This window comes from Nanorana parkeri, unplaced genomic scaffold (assembly GCF_000935625.1).
Source record: "Nanorana parkeri isolate BGI_ZX_2015 unplaced genomic scaffold, ASM93562v1 scaffold21, whole genome shotgun sequence".
Taxonomy (NCBI): domain Eukaryota; kingdom Metazoa; phylum Chordata; class Amphibia; order Anura; family Dicroglossidae; genus Nanorana; species Nanorana parkeri.
In genome coordinates, this window is record NW_017306289.1 from 806,852 (window position 1) to 821,528 (window position 14,677).

The following is a 14,677-nucleotide window of genomic DNA, read 5'->3' on the forward strand; positions in this document are numbered from 1 at the left end:
AGACCAATAATTAAATATAGATTTGAAAAGCAGTAATGCAAATATGGGTGTGGTATAAAAAAAAATTGCAACTACCACCATTTTATTCTGCAGGCTCTCTGATTTCAGCAAATATATAATTGGGTATGTTCTAATGTAAACACATTTCTTACATGCATTTACTAAAACATTGATCTGGCAGTGAAAGGGTTAAAGCCCAACTTTGGAGCCTGTATTTTAGGCTCTTCCCTTACCAAAGCCCCCCTCCTCCAACTGAGGTACCCCCAAGTAGTATTTTATGCTTTCTATTTATTTATTTATTTATGTAACTATTATGGTGTCTTCTGGCCTGTCACATGACAAGCCTGGCTCTCTTCCTCCTTAATTTTGGGTGGTGCAGGATTATGCAAAAAGTCCCAAAAAAAAAAGTTATGATTATGAAAGTTATGATTGCAGATGAGCATTGCAGTCTGTGCTTTTTTTCTGTTAACAACCAATTGAGGAGATTTGAAAAACAAAGCTCATAGTTGGATTTTAGGTTTTCATTTGCACATTAAGAAAGGCACAAAGTTAGATTACACATATTAGAAATATGCTAAAAAAAATTACAATGCAAAATATGCCCAATTCAAAGAGTAGAAAAGAACAATTAAAGTAGAACTGAAGCCAAAACTTTTTTTTGTTTTGGATAGAGTAAGTGCAGGTTATAACTGTCAGCTTTTTTGACACCTGTATCCCACTGGGGAGATTTCCCTTATTTCCTGTCTGATAGACAGGAAGTGAGAAGAAATCCTTCCAAGATGAGGGAAATCGCTGGTGGCCATCAGGTTCAACAGAATGAGTGTCCCCATTGGAAGATTTCCCTTCTATTTCTATTCTGGTGACCTCTCAAAATTTGGTGTTTTTATGCACTTTTATTTTCAGTGATAACAGTCATCAGGATAAATAAAGAGGGTGAATCTTTCCACACAGACAGCAATGAAAGCCTGACATGTGTTTCAATCCTTTTCTACTATATCCAAACAAAGCTTCAGTTGCTCTTTTAGGTGAACCCCATTTCCGTTAAGTAAAAAAAAACAAAACACTGCTGTCTAGGTCAATCATTTAATTGAAATTATGTTAGCAAGATTTTGACATGCTTCTTTTCTTAGAATACGGAGAATAACATCTTCAGACTAACTGCTGGGTGGGAGAGCATGCCTGCAAAATCACATAATCAATGTTACTGTTATAAAACAAATTCCCCTATCTCTGTTCAGACTCTGTGTAAAACAGTGAGCTTATCACATGGCAAATAATTAGATTTGTAGGGCTGTTCTGTACACAAAGAGAACACTGCTTGTTGGCCTCAAAGCCAGTGTAATCTGATTTTTTGCTTTAGTTGTAGATCTGTAAATGTATTGTGTAAAAACTGTTTTTACACTCACCACTACAAATAGATATGGCAAATGAATGAATCAGCCAAAATTCTTTTTTTTATAAACAGTTTCTGGAAACAACACAAAACACACGAGGGGTACCATACATAGTAGTTCAGTAGGCCTGCATCAATTGAAAAGAAGTGAAGGCATTTTATAACATAAAACAAATGGGAAAACCGACAAAGAGCACATAAATCTGTTAAATCTCTTAAGCTCCAAATACTTTAAAAATGCACCTACACGAAGGGAAAGTTAAGAATTGACTCATTTTTATGTCACAGTGGGCGCATAGTAAGTGAAAGGACTGATGACAAAGTGTTCAGTGTTCAAATTAAATTCCCATTTCCCTTTAATTTGATCTTAAACATTTTTCATTCCCTTCTGGTTTATTCACTTTGCCTCTGCAGCAATTTCCTAATTTTTGGCACATATTAAAATCTGCATTTTTATCTAGAAAATCACTTACAACCCCCAAAACATTATATATTTTCTGAAAGTAGAGGAGCTTTAAAATAAAAATATAGTAGTTGCAAATGTTTATGTTGCACGGTATTTGTGCAACTATTAAATCTATATCTTCAATTAAAATACAGTAAATAAAATTTCGCTCACACAACACACATAATGTGCTTAATCCACTGTTACTACCCAGCATTTTGACTGCTCTGAATCCAGAAATGCAGAATTGGTTGAGTGCTTTGGGGTTCGTACTCTGCAAAACACATTTTAATGAATTTAGAAATTGAGAATTCAGTGCAACTTTCCCAAGGGATCATTCACAAAACATTAAAGAATATGTGTGGCAATCATAAGCACTTTTTATATATTTTTAGAATTACAAATTTGTACAGTTTAAAAAATCAGAAAAATAAACCATTTCAGTTAATCATGAATGTAAATACAATTGAAATTAAAATAGCTCTAAGTCCTAACTGGGTAACATTTAATTTGATAAAGCATAGACATTGCCATGATTTAGCCATAAAAAGCTTTGTTTTCACTCTTTTTGCAATTCAATGCTGCTGGCATCCTCCAGCCTCTTTGCCACTTTTTGTTGACATGCACTTGCTCTAGTACTGGCTCCACGTCATTGCTATAGACTGGCTTGCTGATTAGGAATGAGGTTCTAGTTTTCCACTGTTATGGGTTCAAAGTCAATCCTGTGGGTTTGGGATGCATGGTCCTGGTAAATTTATTTGCAGCTTTGCCCAGGAGAATCCTAGTGCACTACAATGCCTTCAAACTATGGCCAGCAAATATAGGCCCATTTCACACGAGCTGATCAGGAGAGGATCCGTGCATGGATCCTCTCCTGATCACAGCAGTATGGATCGGATGTCACTGCTGTGCCATCCGTGTCTGTACAGTTTTTCCCTACATCTTGCGATGGAGAAAAAAAATTACAGGACCCCATGTTGGACATGTGTCCCTTTACATTAGATTTCCCGTGATCCAGCACGATCCGGTCCAGCAAAACTGTCAGCACCTGTTAGAATATCCGATCAGAGCGGGCAGCTCATTGGCTGTTGGCTTTGGTCGATTGGAAATTTTCCAGCTGGCTTCTTCGATCAGCTGATCGAGGAATGCCAGCTGAAAGGGAGCCAGCACATTAAAAATCGTCTGAAATTCAACCAGTGTATGGACACCTTAAGAATGTTTGTTTTTGCCTCCGTTCGCACAAAATGAACATTCACAGAGATTCAAGTGATAAATGTGAATTGTTTATAAACACACACCTATGTTTTATACTTTGCATGTATCAGTAGACATTTGTCAAGATTTCCTTTAGCACTTCGTATGTTGAAGCAATAAAATAATGGAGCGAGTTATCTATTCTCTTTGAACAACAAGGTGGAGAAAAGCATCCCCATTGATGCACATCTGCGGAAGGTTTCTCTGCCCTTATAGTGCTTTTAAGTATAATAAATAATTTTGTTTATTCTTGGTGCCCTATTAAATTAACAGATTGAGATAGTGTGAAATGGAAATCCCCAATTAAAAATACATTTGTAAAAGGCTGCAATGCCTTTAGGAGTCCTTCTTTAGTAGTACTGTATAAACTATTCTGTATATTCTTGGTGCATCAGTTAGTAAAAAGATTGGGAGAGTTTTCCATAGTTGTCTTGAAAGTTGCACCTTTCAAGTACTTTGTTTTATTTTGTATTGTCATGCCAATAATGGTATTTCTCAATGGCATTGAGAAAAAAAATTGTTTAAGTAATGGGTCATTTGTGGGTTACTTATATTTTGAAGATAAATATCAGTAAGAAGCAAAGCTAAAATGGCTGAGAATCTCAACTCTTATACAGTATGTTATGATACTAGAGATAACTTTAAAAGTTCAATAGATACATAAAAATCGGTAGGTTGTGTGTGAATTGTGTGTTCCTGGATTCCTGTTATTTCTGACTGAAATCAGTGGTAAGCACCTCACAAGCTTTGTTTCTACTGTATGACCTGTACATACTGGAGGTCTGAATGAAAAATAATATATAGCTAATAAATTGATCCAATATTATCTCCAGTTAAATGGCTAAATACACAGTTCACAACATGGCAATTGTGTTACCTCCAAAGCAAATTGTAGTTTTGGTTGGGGACCCTTTTTTTCTTCAGTCAAATACAAAACTAAAATACATATACACCGAATATATATTTTTAATGTTTTATCAGCCAAAGTATTTGTAATCCTCAAGTCATCAACATCTTCCCTGGAAAGAGACAATGATAATGATTTGTTGTTTACTGAGCAGGCCAGAGGCAAAGCTGTAAAGCTCAACTAGGAAATAGGTGTGTCACCTGTCTGGTGTTGCAAAGGAATGCTTTGGGCCTGGCTCATAACACTGGCTATACAATTAAAAATCCACACATATATAGGTCTTTCAGTTGTGTATTTAGCTGTTTTTGGTTGAGGTCCCACATACAGCTTAATCGCTGACCTGCCCTCAGCCTGTTAATTGGACACTGAGAAAGCATTAGCAGACCAAGAAAGTCATCAATCTGCTCACTCCATTCTCTAAGTAGGCTGCCAGTGTTAGAATGACAGCATTGTACAAATTAGTATAGCTTAAATTACTTATAATGATGGCCTCTTTTAGACTACAGTGTGTTGTAAATAACGGAAAGCTAATATTAATATAGATTTAAAGAGCTTATAGTAGCTGCATTTAAATTTCATGAAATGATTTTTGATGATACAATGGCAATTTCACATATTTACCTGGTAGTTTTCAAATATATAATTATCTAATGTTTGTGGCTTTACAGTAGCTATGCGCATGTCTCAGTACAGTAAACTGTATATTGATGTATATTTGTACATGTTAATCTTATTATTATTATATTTGAGTTATATTGTTACAAGTAGTATCAAATGTTTATTAATAGTCTTTTATTTTTAAATGGTATTATGTAAAGCAGCAACACACTACACAGCACAGTGCATCAATGAAATATTTTTTGCAAAACTAAAATAAAAAAAGTGTATATAAATATGACACATAAGAAGTAGATGGTCTTGCTAACCATATTCAAAAACCAGTTGGCTATGGGGATGTAAGTTATCAAGTCTCTTTCGTGGTGTTCTTTTGGGGGTTTTTTTGTGGTAAAATTGTTAAAAGTTTTAAAATGTTGTGATTTTCTATATCTATAAGTTTTCTCACATGTTTATGAAAAAAACAGATTGTGCTATCATGAGCGCTTGTGAAAAGCAATGAATGAATAATGATCGCATTACAGTGACTTGAGTGATCCCAGGTTTAGGAAAAAAGAATGTAATTTAGAATGCTAGACAGTATAAATCATAAGAAAGCATTTATTCAATTGTATATTTTCTCTTTACAGGACTATACTCTGACCATGTATTTTCAGCAGTACTGGAGAGACAAGAGATTAGCCTATACCGGAATTCCTCTTAACCTCACTCTTGACAACCGAGTGGCAGACCAGCTGTGGGTTCCTGACACGTATTTTCTAAATGACAAAAAGTCATTTGTACATGGAGTGACAGTAAAAAACCGCATGATCCGTCTCCATCCAGATGGGACAGTTTTATACGGCTTAAGGTGAGCGAATTATTGAACATTTTACATGTATCCATTACCTTTCCTTATATATAAATATATTTATTTTACTATGATGGTAATTCTTGCTTATTAATGCTTGTCAGGTATGGGAATATTTTAGGTGTTTTAAAGAGAATGTGCTAACGTAATGACCTAATCTCCACTGAATAGTTATAACAGTGCTGACTTATAATTAAGCAGAACTAAAGCCCACAGGACTCCCTTCTAGTGATGTGATAGCTACACGTTTCTCTAATAGCATTGACATCTTTGCCTGGTCTTTTTCTTAGGTCGGTGTCTTTGGCCATCTTGATTATCTGGCCCAGAATGTCATAACTCTCACACATGCACAGTTAATTTATTTCTACACAAAGGCATGCCAAAATTGTACACTGAGCTGTATAATCTTGGCATGTAGATTCAATGTACAACCTAAAGACGTTTGCAGTCAGAGTCTAATATGCTCACACATGGATGAAAGGGATAGAGGTCACTCTTTCTATATGCCAAATAAAAATCTGAGAAATTTTCTGATCTGTAGTCAGTCTGATGGATAGACTTTCCATTAAAATAAAAGGCAGATAAATTAACTTCTTAAGATTTTTGCAAGGGATGGAAGGCTGCAGAGTGAAGATCTCCAGACAGATGACTGTAGGTAAGTATGTGCACTAAAAATGCACTTTAAACAATAAGGGGCTGATTTACTGTATAAACTATATATAGGAAATACCAATGCTACTCTACCTCCATCTAGTGACTATAATGTCATGTGAATGGCATTCGCCCAGCTATATGCTGAGCAAACTAGTTATAAATAGACCCCTTAGTGTATGTTTATATAAAGAATAATCAGAGGTGAGGCAGGTAATAGGGCCGTTGCCTTGCCGCCAGATCCTCAATGGTAGTGTAGGGGGTGGGAATTATACTAACAGTGCACTTATGCTTGTTATGCTTTTTATGCTTTTGTTTTAGAAGTGACAATTCCCTTTTACTCTCTTCTGTATGACTTCAGTTCACTTGAGTGTGTTATTTTCTTAATGTTTCATTGTGACCCTGCTGGAGACAACTGTTTACATCTGCTGTCCACACTAAGGTGGGCAGCTATTAGGGGCTATTAGAATTACTTTGTGTTTAACCTCTTGAAAGCCCATAAAGTCACCCAGTAACTATACTGCTCTTGCATTAACCATCTAAATGCATAGCTCAAGCTGTTCTTTTCTGTGTGATGTGAATCACATCAAAGTGCTGAAGCTTTTTAAATAACTGATAGTTCTAAAGCTGCTGGTAACCTTTGTACATTTCCATTATTTTCTGAAAAGTCTATTGAAAAGACATTTGAACTGACAGTATATTAATGCTGCTTAGTTCACTACTAAAACAATATCAAGGTAGCATCTTGTTCTTAAAAATTTATCTTTCAGTTGTCAGGGAACATTGCTTGCTTGGTATTGTGTTATGTTTATCATTACCCTTGTCAAAAATCATTATTTGTCCCGAACAACTATTGTTTATATGCATGAATCAGCACTTTCAAACATAACACTTAGCATTACACACTTTATTCCGATGCTTTGATTTACCAGGCCTGTTCATATCCTTATTTCTTCTTGGGTTTCTCAGGTTAGGAGACACCTACTTCCAGCAGGCACAGTGGTTGAATTAAAACATGATAAATTAAGATTTTAGTAACCTCAGATCCCTATATGTGTATATCCTTATTCAGCCTTTTTTTTTAGAAAAAATACACTTTTATTTTTTGAGCATTAGGAGTTGCATATATATAGCATAAAACAATTTCATAGCGTACAATGACTGAAAAAGAGATCAAACAAAAAAAGCGCACCACCTAGCGCATTATCTTGTGGGAAAAAAGGTTAAGTAGACTATAAAAATGCACTCATGTTGTTGTGAATAAAATATGCAGTAAAAGCAAGCAAAAGTCCTAAATCTTCACTGGTAACTCAAGTAGGTATATAAATCGCCCTCCAATCAGAAGTGCAGGAGAGGTATTACCTTGGTAGGGGAGTGTAAAACAAAGAGAAATGACAAGGACTTCTGATCATGCGTAAAGCTAACATAAACTTGTATTAACAAGGTATGTATAAAATTCACTTACATAGTGTAGGAAAAAAGTCACATGTAGAGAGATTGAATAGTCCGAGGTCGCAATAGACTTATACAGTCCTGGAGCTGACAATGAAGGTTCATGTTTTTTTTCCGTAGAATACTGTGTTCAAATTTTTTCATCTTTTTTTTGGATCTTAGTGCTGCTGGTCTCTTCTCTATGTTTTTTTTTAAATGTCTGCATTTAAACATGCCTGCCCATTGAGCATTAGCAAGCGCATGTAACCAGGTAACAATGCCGGTGAGAAACTGGGAGACAGGGACAGAGCACTGTCACCCTATAACAGGAAGTACCTGAAAAAACTTAATGGCAAGATAACCATGTATTTGTTTATGGAAAGCTGCAGGTTTAGGCAAGATTAAAAAATACTTTTGCAATGCCATGAACATGTTTTTAGATTTTTTTAGACTTCAGTGATTGAGTTCCTGTTAATTGGCCTTGGAGTAAGGGCAGGTTCTTTTCTAACATCAAAAAATGCCACCTCTAAACTGTTGCAATCACTAAAAACAGTTATTTAGCAAGACAGACATTCTTATGTTTGTATTGATGGCACAGCTTAGGTAAATAAGAAAAAGAGAAGGGAAATATCTTATTACATTCTGGAAAAATTAAATAGTATTCTAAATGGTTATATAGCTAAGTTTATAAACATGTCTATTGAGTTAACCTAAAAATAACATCTTTCAGCCTAATAGATCTAAACTTCATTCTGCAGTGTTTTTTTATTCGAGATATTATTAAGTCATTTATATTTTATTCATTATAAGCACACCCAGCCAAATTGTCACTGCAGGATAATGAATGATTCCACAGGTTCTTATATCAATAATGACAGTAGGTGCACAAAATTGGATTTACACTAGGTTGCCAGCAAACATGTTCAAGTGCAAATTCACACAATTCAGCCTAGTCATCTCTATTCAAATGCCCTTAAGGAATTATTGCTTTTCCTCCATGCAAAAGAAAGTAATCTATTATTTCAACACAAGGAAGAAAAAAACATGGAAGATAAGGTAGTGGAACTGCCCAGCTTTAGATGTCAGTCCTCTCGATTCCCAGGTTTCATGTCATAATGCAAGCATGTGTTATAAATGATTCCACACTTCATTATGGTAAACATCATAGTGGGTTTTTTTTCATACATATTTATCATACTAGTAAACAAGAAAAGAGCAAGCTTCATCATATATTCACTGTGTCACAACTGACTGACACAAGAGATATACAATCACACATGGGATTCCAAAGAGCTGACAGAAACCTATGTTCAAAAGGTTAACATTTGGCTGAGGTTCATTACTCTTTCGTTGAATTTTAATTGCTCTGGGACTCCCCACTAACTGTTTTCAATATGCAGTGAAATGTATCATGTTCCCATTGTTACCTGCCTTAAGACTTAGGGGTCTATTCACAAAGCTGCCGAGGGCAGCCGAGTGAATGAAGTATTTGTCTCTTCACTTAATTCTGTTATCATTTCAAGCACATCTGTATCTCACCTATAAACAAGTCTGTGTTTTCCTGATGTTGTCAAGAAGGAATGGATATGTTAAAGAGATAACTGAATCTTTCAGTGTTAGTAGGTGGTCTATGGATATATGATCTAATGGAGCTACCGCAACAGTGGCAGCTAGAACTTGACTGTGATAATACTAGACATAGAATACATTATAATATTTATAGATTTATTGCCACATTTTACAGCTATGTGGACATCTAGCGGCAGAAAAAAACAATTACGGGGAAAATGTTGTTTTATCTCTTTGATGTGCTATTTGTTTTACCTAGTAATGTTTTGGGCTAGCGTTCTAATATAAATGTTAAGCTAAAATGTTTATTTGTAGTTTTAGATTAAGAAGGAAATAATTTTTTTTGCCACAAATATTTTTATTTGTATTAAACAAAAGGAGATATGTCACATATTAACAGTAAGAAAACAAAAGTGGAACAGACATTTCAAGAGAATAAATAACAATGTAAGAAACACTGAACCATAGTATTAAAATGAAGAAAAAGGAAAATCAGAAACGTCCCTAAAAGATGCACAAATAATATTATCAATAAACGGCGAGTAATTGAATTCAACACGGAATAGATAGTGAGGATTATAATATGGAGAGAAATCTATCCCCATATGAGTTAAAACAACTCTCCACTAAAAGGTCAAAGACGGTGTACATGGTGGGGAAGAGAGATACAAGAGAGAAGCTTGGGGAGTGAAGAGTGACATATGCAGACCGGCAAAGAAAAAGAGCAAAAGGAGAAGGAAAAAAAAAAAGAGAAGAGAAGAGGGGGAACAGGATTGGGGAGTGTAGATAGCGGAAAAGACAGGGAAAGGACCGAGGGGTAAGGAAGAAATAAGGTAGTAAAGGGGAGAGGGCCAGCTGGTTGCACGGGTGGTCCACCTCTGGACTTCATGTCACCTTTGGAGAGATGAAGGGAGGAGAAAGAGGGGGGAAAAAGGGAGAGGGAGGGGAAGGAGGAGAGGTCAGCGGGGGGGAGGGAGAGAGGGACAGGAGGGGTGACATCCTTCAGTATAGCTATAGGCAAGTGACAGACTGAGGGTCCTGGGTTCTTGTAACAATGAGAAAAACCCCTACACCATTAGGGCAGCGTATGCATTAGAGTCTTTAAACAAATGCCATCTTCTCCAAATGGGAAAAAAGCGGGTCAAAAAATGGACAAACGAAATGGCTTGTTCGCCAGTCCACAGCAGCAAACCTCTGGCTGTGCAGGAAGTCATTTATTAATGACAGTATTACTACTTCCATTAATGAATGACAGCTTCCTACTCAGGGCTGGGATAAGCAGAATAGTGTTTGCTCGACCATATTTGTTCAATGATGTCAGCCAGCATCCCAGGCCCCTTTGTTTGCATTCAGCTGCTGGTGACCATGGCCCATGAATGTGGCATTGGTAGCTAGGGCTCTGGCATAGTAGCAACCACCATCTTGCTTTAAATTACAGCATTGCATCTCTACAGCTAACCACAGCAACAGAATCAGCGGCATAGGATCATTGTGTCACACTTTTTTTGTGGTGCATTATTTTTTAGACATCATGAGACTTTTTTTAAAAACATTATGGGGCATTATTTTTTTCTGAAATCATTGGACATTATTTTTGGACTTCCTAAGGTAATGTTTTTGGACATCGTGGGACATTATTTTTTTGACATTGTAGGATGTTATTATTACTGTTTTCATAAAGGACTTTATGTACAGTGTGTGTGTATTTTTACTATTTTACTTTATCTGTGAATAAGTAACCAAGGGTACTATGCACCCCTTACTCCTTCAAGTAGGGGGGCCCCTTATTCTAAAGGGGACTTCCAGATTCTGAAAGGTTGCCCCATGTATCACATACCTGACTGGAGATCCAACTGGGAAGTGGGCTGCCCATGCACCTCTCATCCTACAACTCTGGCGGTGGTGACAGGGGTAAGGTGTAAGGATGGAGAGAGGCACAGGCACCAGTACTGGTGGCTGGTCGGTTTTCGTAGAGGCGCTTGTGTGCGTTGGACAAGCTGGTGAATCTGCAGGACTGGAATGATGCCGGGACCTCTTGGAACCAGATCAGGCAACAGGTGTGAAGCCAGTGAAGCACTAGCTGGATGAAGCTGGTCAGGGTAGAGCGATGCACCACGTGGCAGGCCAGGAGTGAAGCAGGTTCAAGCCAAGGTCATGCACGAGAAGCAGAATCTTAAAGTTCCAAATCACAGATCAGGAACAGGGTCAGGACTCATAGGCCAGGGTCGTACACGGGACCGCAGAGAGTCGAGGTACCAAATCAGAAGGAGGAAGCAGAGTCGATGGTCACAAGCCAGATTTAAACACAGGAAATCAGGAATACAGGAACAGAATGCAGGGCACAAAGGGATTAGCTGACGACCACTCAGCAACTTGACCATGACCTCTGTCAGTTTATATAAGGAAACGTGCACGCTAATGAGTGTGTGCCCGTACGCTAACGATCTTGCGCCCATAAGCTCACGTGCGTGCACTATTGCGCATAAACGCTCCAATACGCGATCTTCCATGTGCCAAAGTGCGTTTGCCTGGAACTTTTAACATAGGATTGCATGCTCGTGTGCCTGCACGTCTTTAAGCAGGAAGCCAGGCTGCATGCTCAACTAAGCGAATTAATTTTGGGGGAGCCCTACACAGTTTGTTTTGTTTTTTTGCATAGGGTATCCCCATACCAGACCAAAGTGTCTGGCATAGAGGGAGAGGGAGCCACACGTTTTGTTTTTTTTGTGTGTGGGGCCCCCTTGCAATCCATACCAGACCTTTATCCTGGCTGCTTTGTTTGCAAACAGAACAAACTGGATGGGAAGCTACATTTACCAGCAATTTAAATGACATTTTTTTTTCTTGTAAAGTCATATCTTATTTGCATGATTCATTGTACATAATTGTTCTATATATCATTAGTTCAGCCATGATTCTGTGCTTGCTCCAGTCTTCAACGCGTTTCGCCGAGGCTTCGTCAGGAAGATTTGGAGAGGTTAACTTAATTATTCTTTTTCCGGTAATTGAATATCCATCTGCAGGGAGTCTCCCCACCCAACCAGGAGACGGGAGCGCCGGGGGGAGGCAGTTCGAAAGCAAGGAAGCCAACCATCCGTCCCAATCGTACCTTGTACTGGTGAAACTCCTCGGACTGTCAGGGGCAATTCCTTCTCTCAGAACCTCCAACTGTCCCCCCTCCATGCTCCCACTATGCAACCCCCATGTCGTCCCATTGACGGCATCTAACGTGGGCAGATAGGACGTCCTATATATATTGCATATATAGGGGTGGTGGCCCAGTTTGTGTGATGGTTCCTAATTTTTGTATTACATATGTTCTGCATCAGTCATCTAAACCTAACCTTCTAGAGCTGCAACAAGCTGTAACAAGCTTGGTGAAAAAGCTGAATCTTTTGAAAGCTTTCCCTGAAAAGATATACTATCAGTCTTAATCAAAGCAGTACCACTATATAAACCAGATGATGTAGCATTTTTCGGTACATAAGGTAGTCTTATACAATTATTGTGGATGTAAGCTCTAACTGAATGACATTTAGGGGGTTATTCACAAAGCTGCTGAAGACAGTCGAGTGAATAACACAGCCGAAGTGAAGAGAGCCGAACGCTGTTCGACTATTCGCTTCTGGCTTGTAAGGCTGATTTCAGTCGTACATCGGCTGCCTCAGACGGCTGAGCCGAACTGCAGAAGGAGTTCGACTTAGCAGATCCAACATCTAGATCGGCTGAGCCGAAGCTCCGGTAGCTCACTCGCTGCCGTTCTCATAGGGGCCGAACAGCAGTAAGTGAATAGCCGTATGCCACCAAGCAAGAAAAAATAAAAGCAAGAAGAAAAAAAAAGAAAATTAAAAATTATTTTAAAAAAACATAGGCAAAAGAACAACAATTGGGCGGAGCTAGCAGTGACAGCTAGCTCAGCCCAACTGTTTCCTATTCGCCTGCACCTGCCAGAGTCTTCTAGTAGGTCCCAGCCAATGAATAACAAGTGGGCAAAGCCGGCTGTGACGTCACGGCCGGCTCCGCACAGTTGTTATTGTTTAATGACAGATCAGTGTGCCCAGGTCATTTGCATCCTGTGGTCACGGCTGGCTCCGCCCAGCTGTCATTTGCGTTGAGATCGGTTGGCTTCGGCCAACCTCTCTGCATGCTTCGGCTGTCACTTCGGCTCAGTCTGGGCTATAGTGAATTGTCGACTGAACCGAAGGGCAGAGGTGGCCGTAGAAAGCCGAGAGATCAGCCAAGGCTACGGCTGGATCCTTTGGCTCTTTAGTGAATAACCCCCTTAGTTTCCTAAAGCAATTGTATCATAAACAATTGACATTTAAAACATTTTTTATCATACTTGTCTACTACAGCCTCTTCCTGTCTATGTGCATGTACTCCATCGATGGCTGCATGGCATTTCTGAGGTTGGGTTTCCTTATGTTGACAAAAGTGGACCATGCAGGTGTAATATGTGTTGAACCGGCCACTTGTAGTCTCCATTGGAAGCCTATGTAACAGGGTGACAACAAACTCCTTATAACAGGAAATGTGTGAAGAATAGCATTTATGGCAGAATCTTGGAGTATTATTTGAATGAAAGCTGCAGATTTAAAAAACTACTTTTTAAATGACCTTAACATGTTACAGCTTATGTGGTATCAGTGATTGGGTTTACATATCCTTCAGAGCATCTCCTAGTGAATTACAGGTACAATTTAAAAACGTATTTGTGATGCATATGAAAACCAAACAAAAAACTGCATAAAACAATCTTTATATAACTTAAAGTTTAGTTAAGTGGTAAGTTATTAAGATATTTATTAAACTATTCATTCTCTTTTACAGCCAAAAATACAAGCTAATTCAAGCCGTATAAAAATAGCTCTAATCTCGCTTACCTCTTGATTCAGCAGCTGGTAAAAAGCAATAGAACATGTTTCCTGTAGCTAACCGTTGTTTGCGACAGAAAAGAATCAATACATCATGTTGTCTACATAGTAAAAATACATTTTATTTTGCTATAAATAATATGAAGTGAACCTTTTAAGTAGAAGAAACAATTTAAAGGAAACAGATATAAGCAGCACACAGGATTATTTATGGCAATATACCCTATGTGCAGTGTAAGGCAAAGCAAAGCATTTACAAAAACTAAGGGGTCTATTCACTAAGCTGCCGACGGCAGCCGAGTCAATAACCGACCCGAAGTGAAGTGACGCTGTTCGGCTATTCACTTCAGGCTTGTACAGCTGATTTCAGCCGTATATCGGCTGAAATCAGCCGTACATCGGATGGCTCAGTGTGGCTTTGGGTCGGCCAAACATGCTCAGCATGTTCGACCGACCCGAAGTTCAGAAGGAGTTCGACTCAGCCGATCCAGCATCTGGATCGGCTGAGCCGAACCTCCAGCAAGCTACTCGCTGCTGTTCGACCTATTCTCATAGATGCCGAACAGCAGTGGCATTCGGCTCGCCTATTCTGCCCAGTACCTCTGTGGTACAGAGCAGAATAGAAAAATAGTTTAAAAAGTAGAAAAAAAAGAAAAAAACAAGTGTGCGGAGCTAGTAGTGACAGCTA

General features: G+C 38.4%; 1 protein-coding gene across 2 annotated transcripts in view; it reads left to right on the forward strand.

Annotated features, from left to right (window-relative positions):
* GABRB3 (gamma-aminobutyric acid type A receptor beta3 subunit) overlaps positions 1–14,677 on the forward strand; it is a 142,227-nt gene that overhangs the window by 86,021 nt on the left and 41,529 nt on the right. For both annotated transcript variants that reach the window (XM_018563135.1, XM_018563143.1), the window contains exon 4: positions 5,244–5,464. In XM_018563135.1, the coding sequence (XP_018418637.1) occupies positions 5,244–5,464 (221 nt within the window). The remainder of the gene's footprint in view (positions 1–5,243; positions 5,465–14,677) is intronic.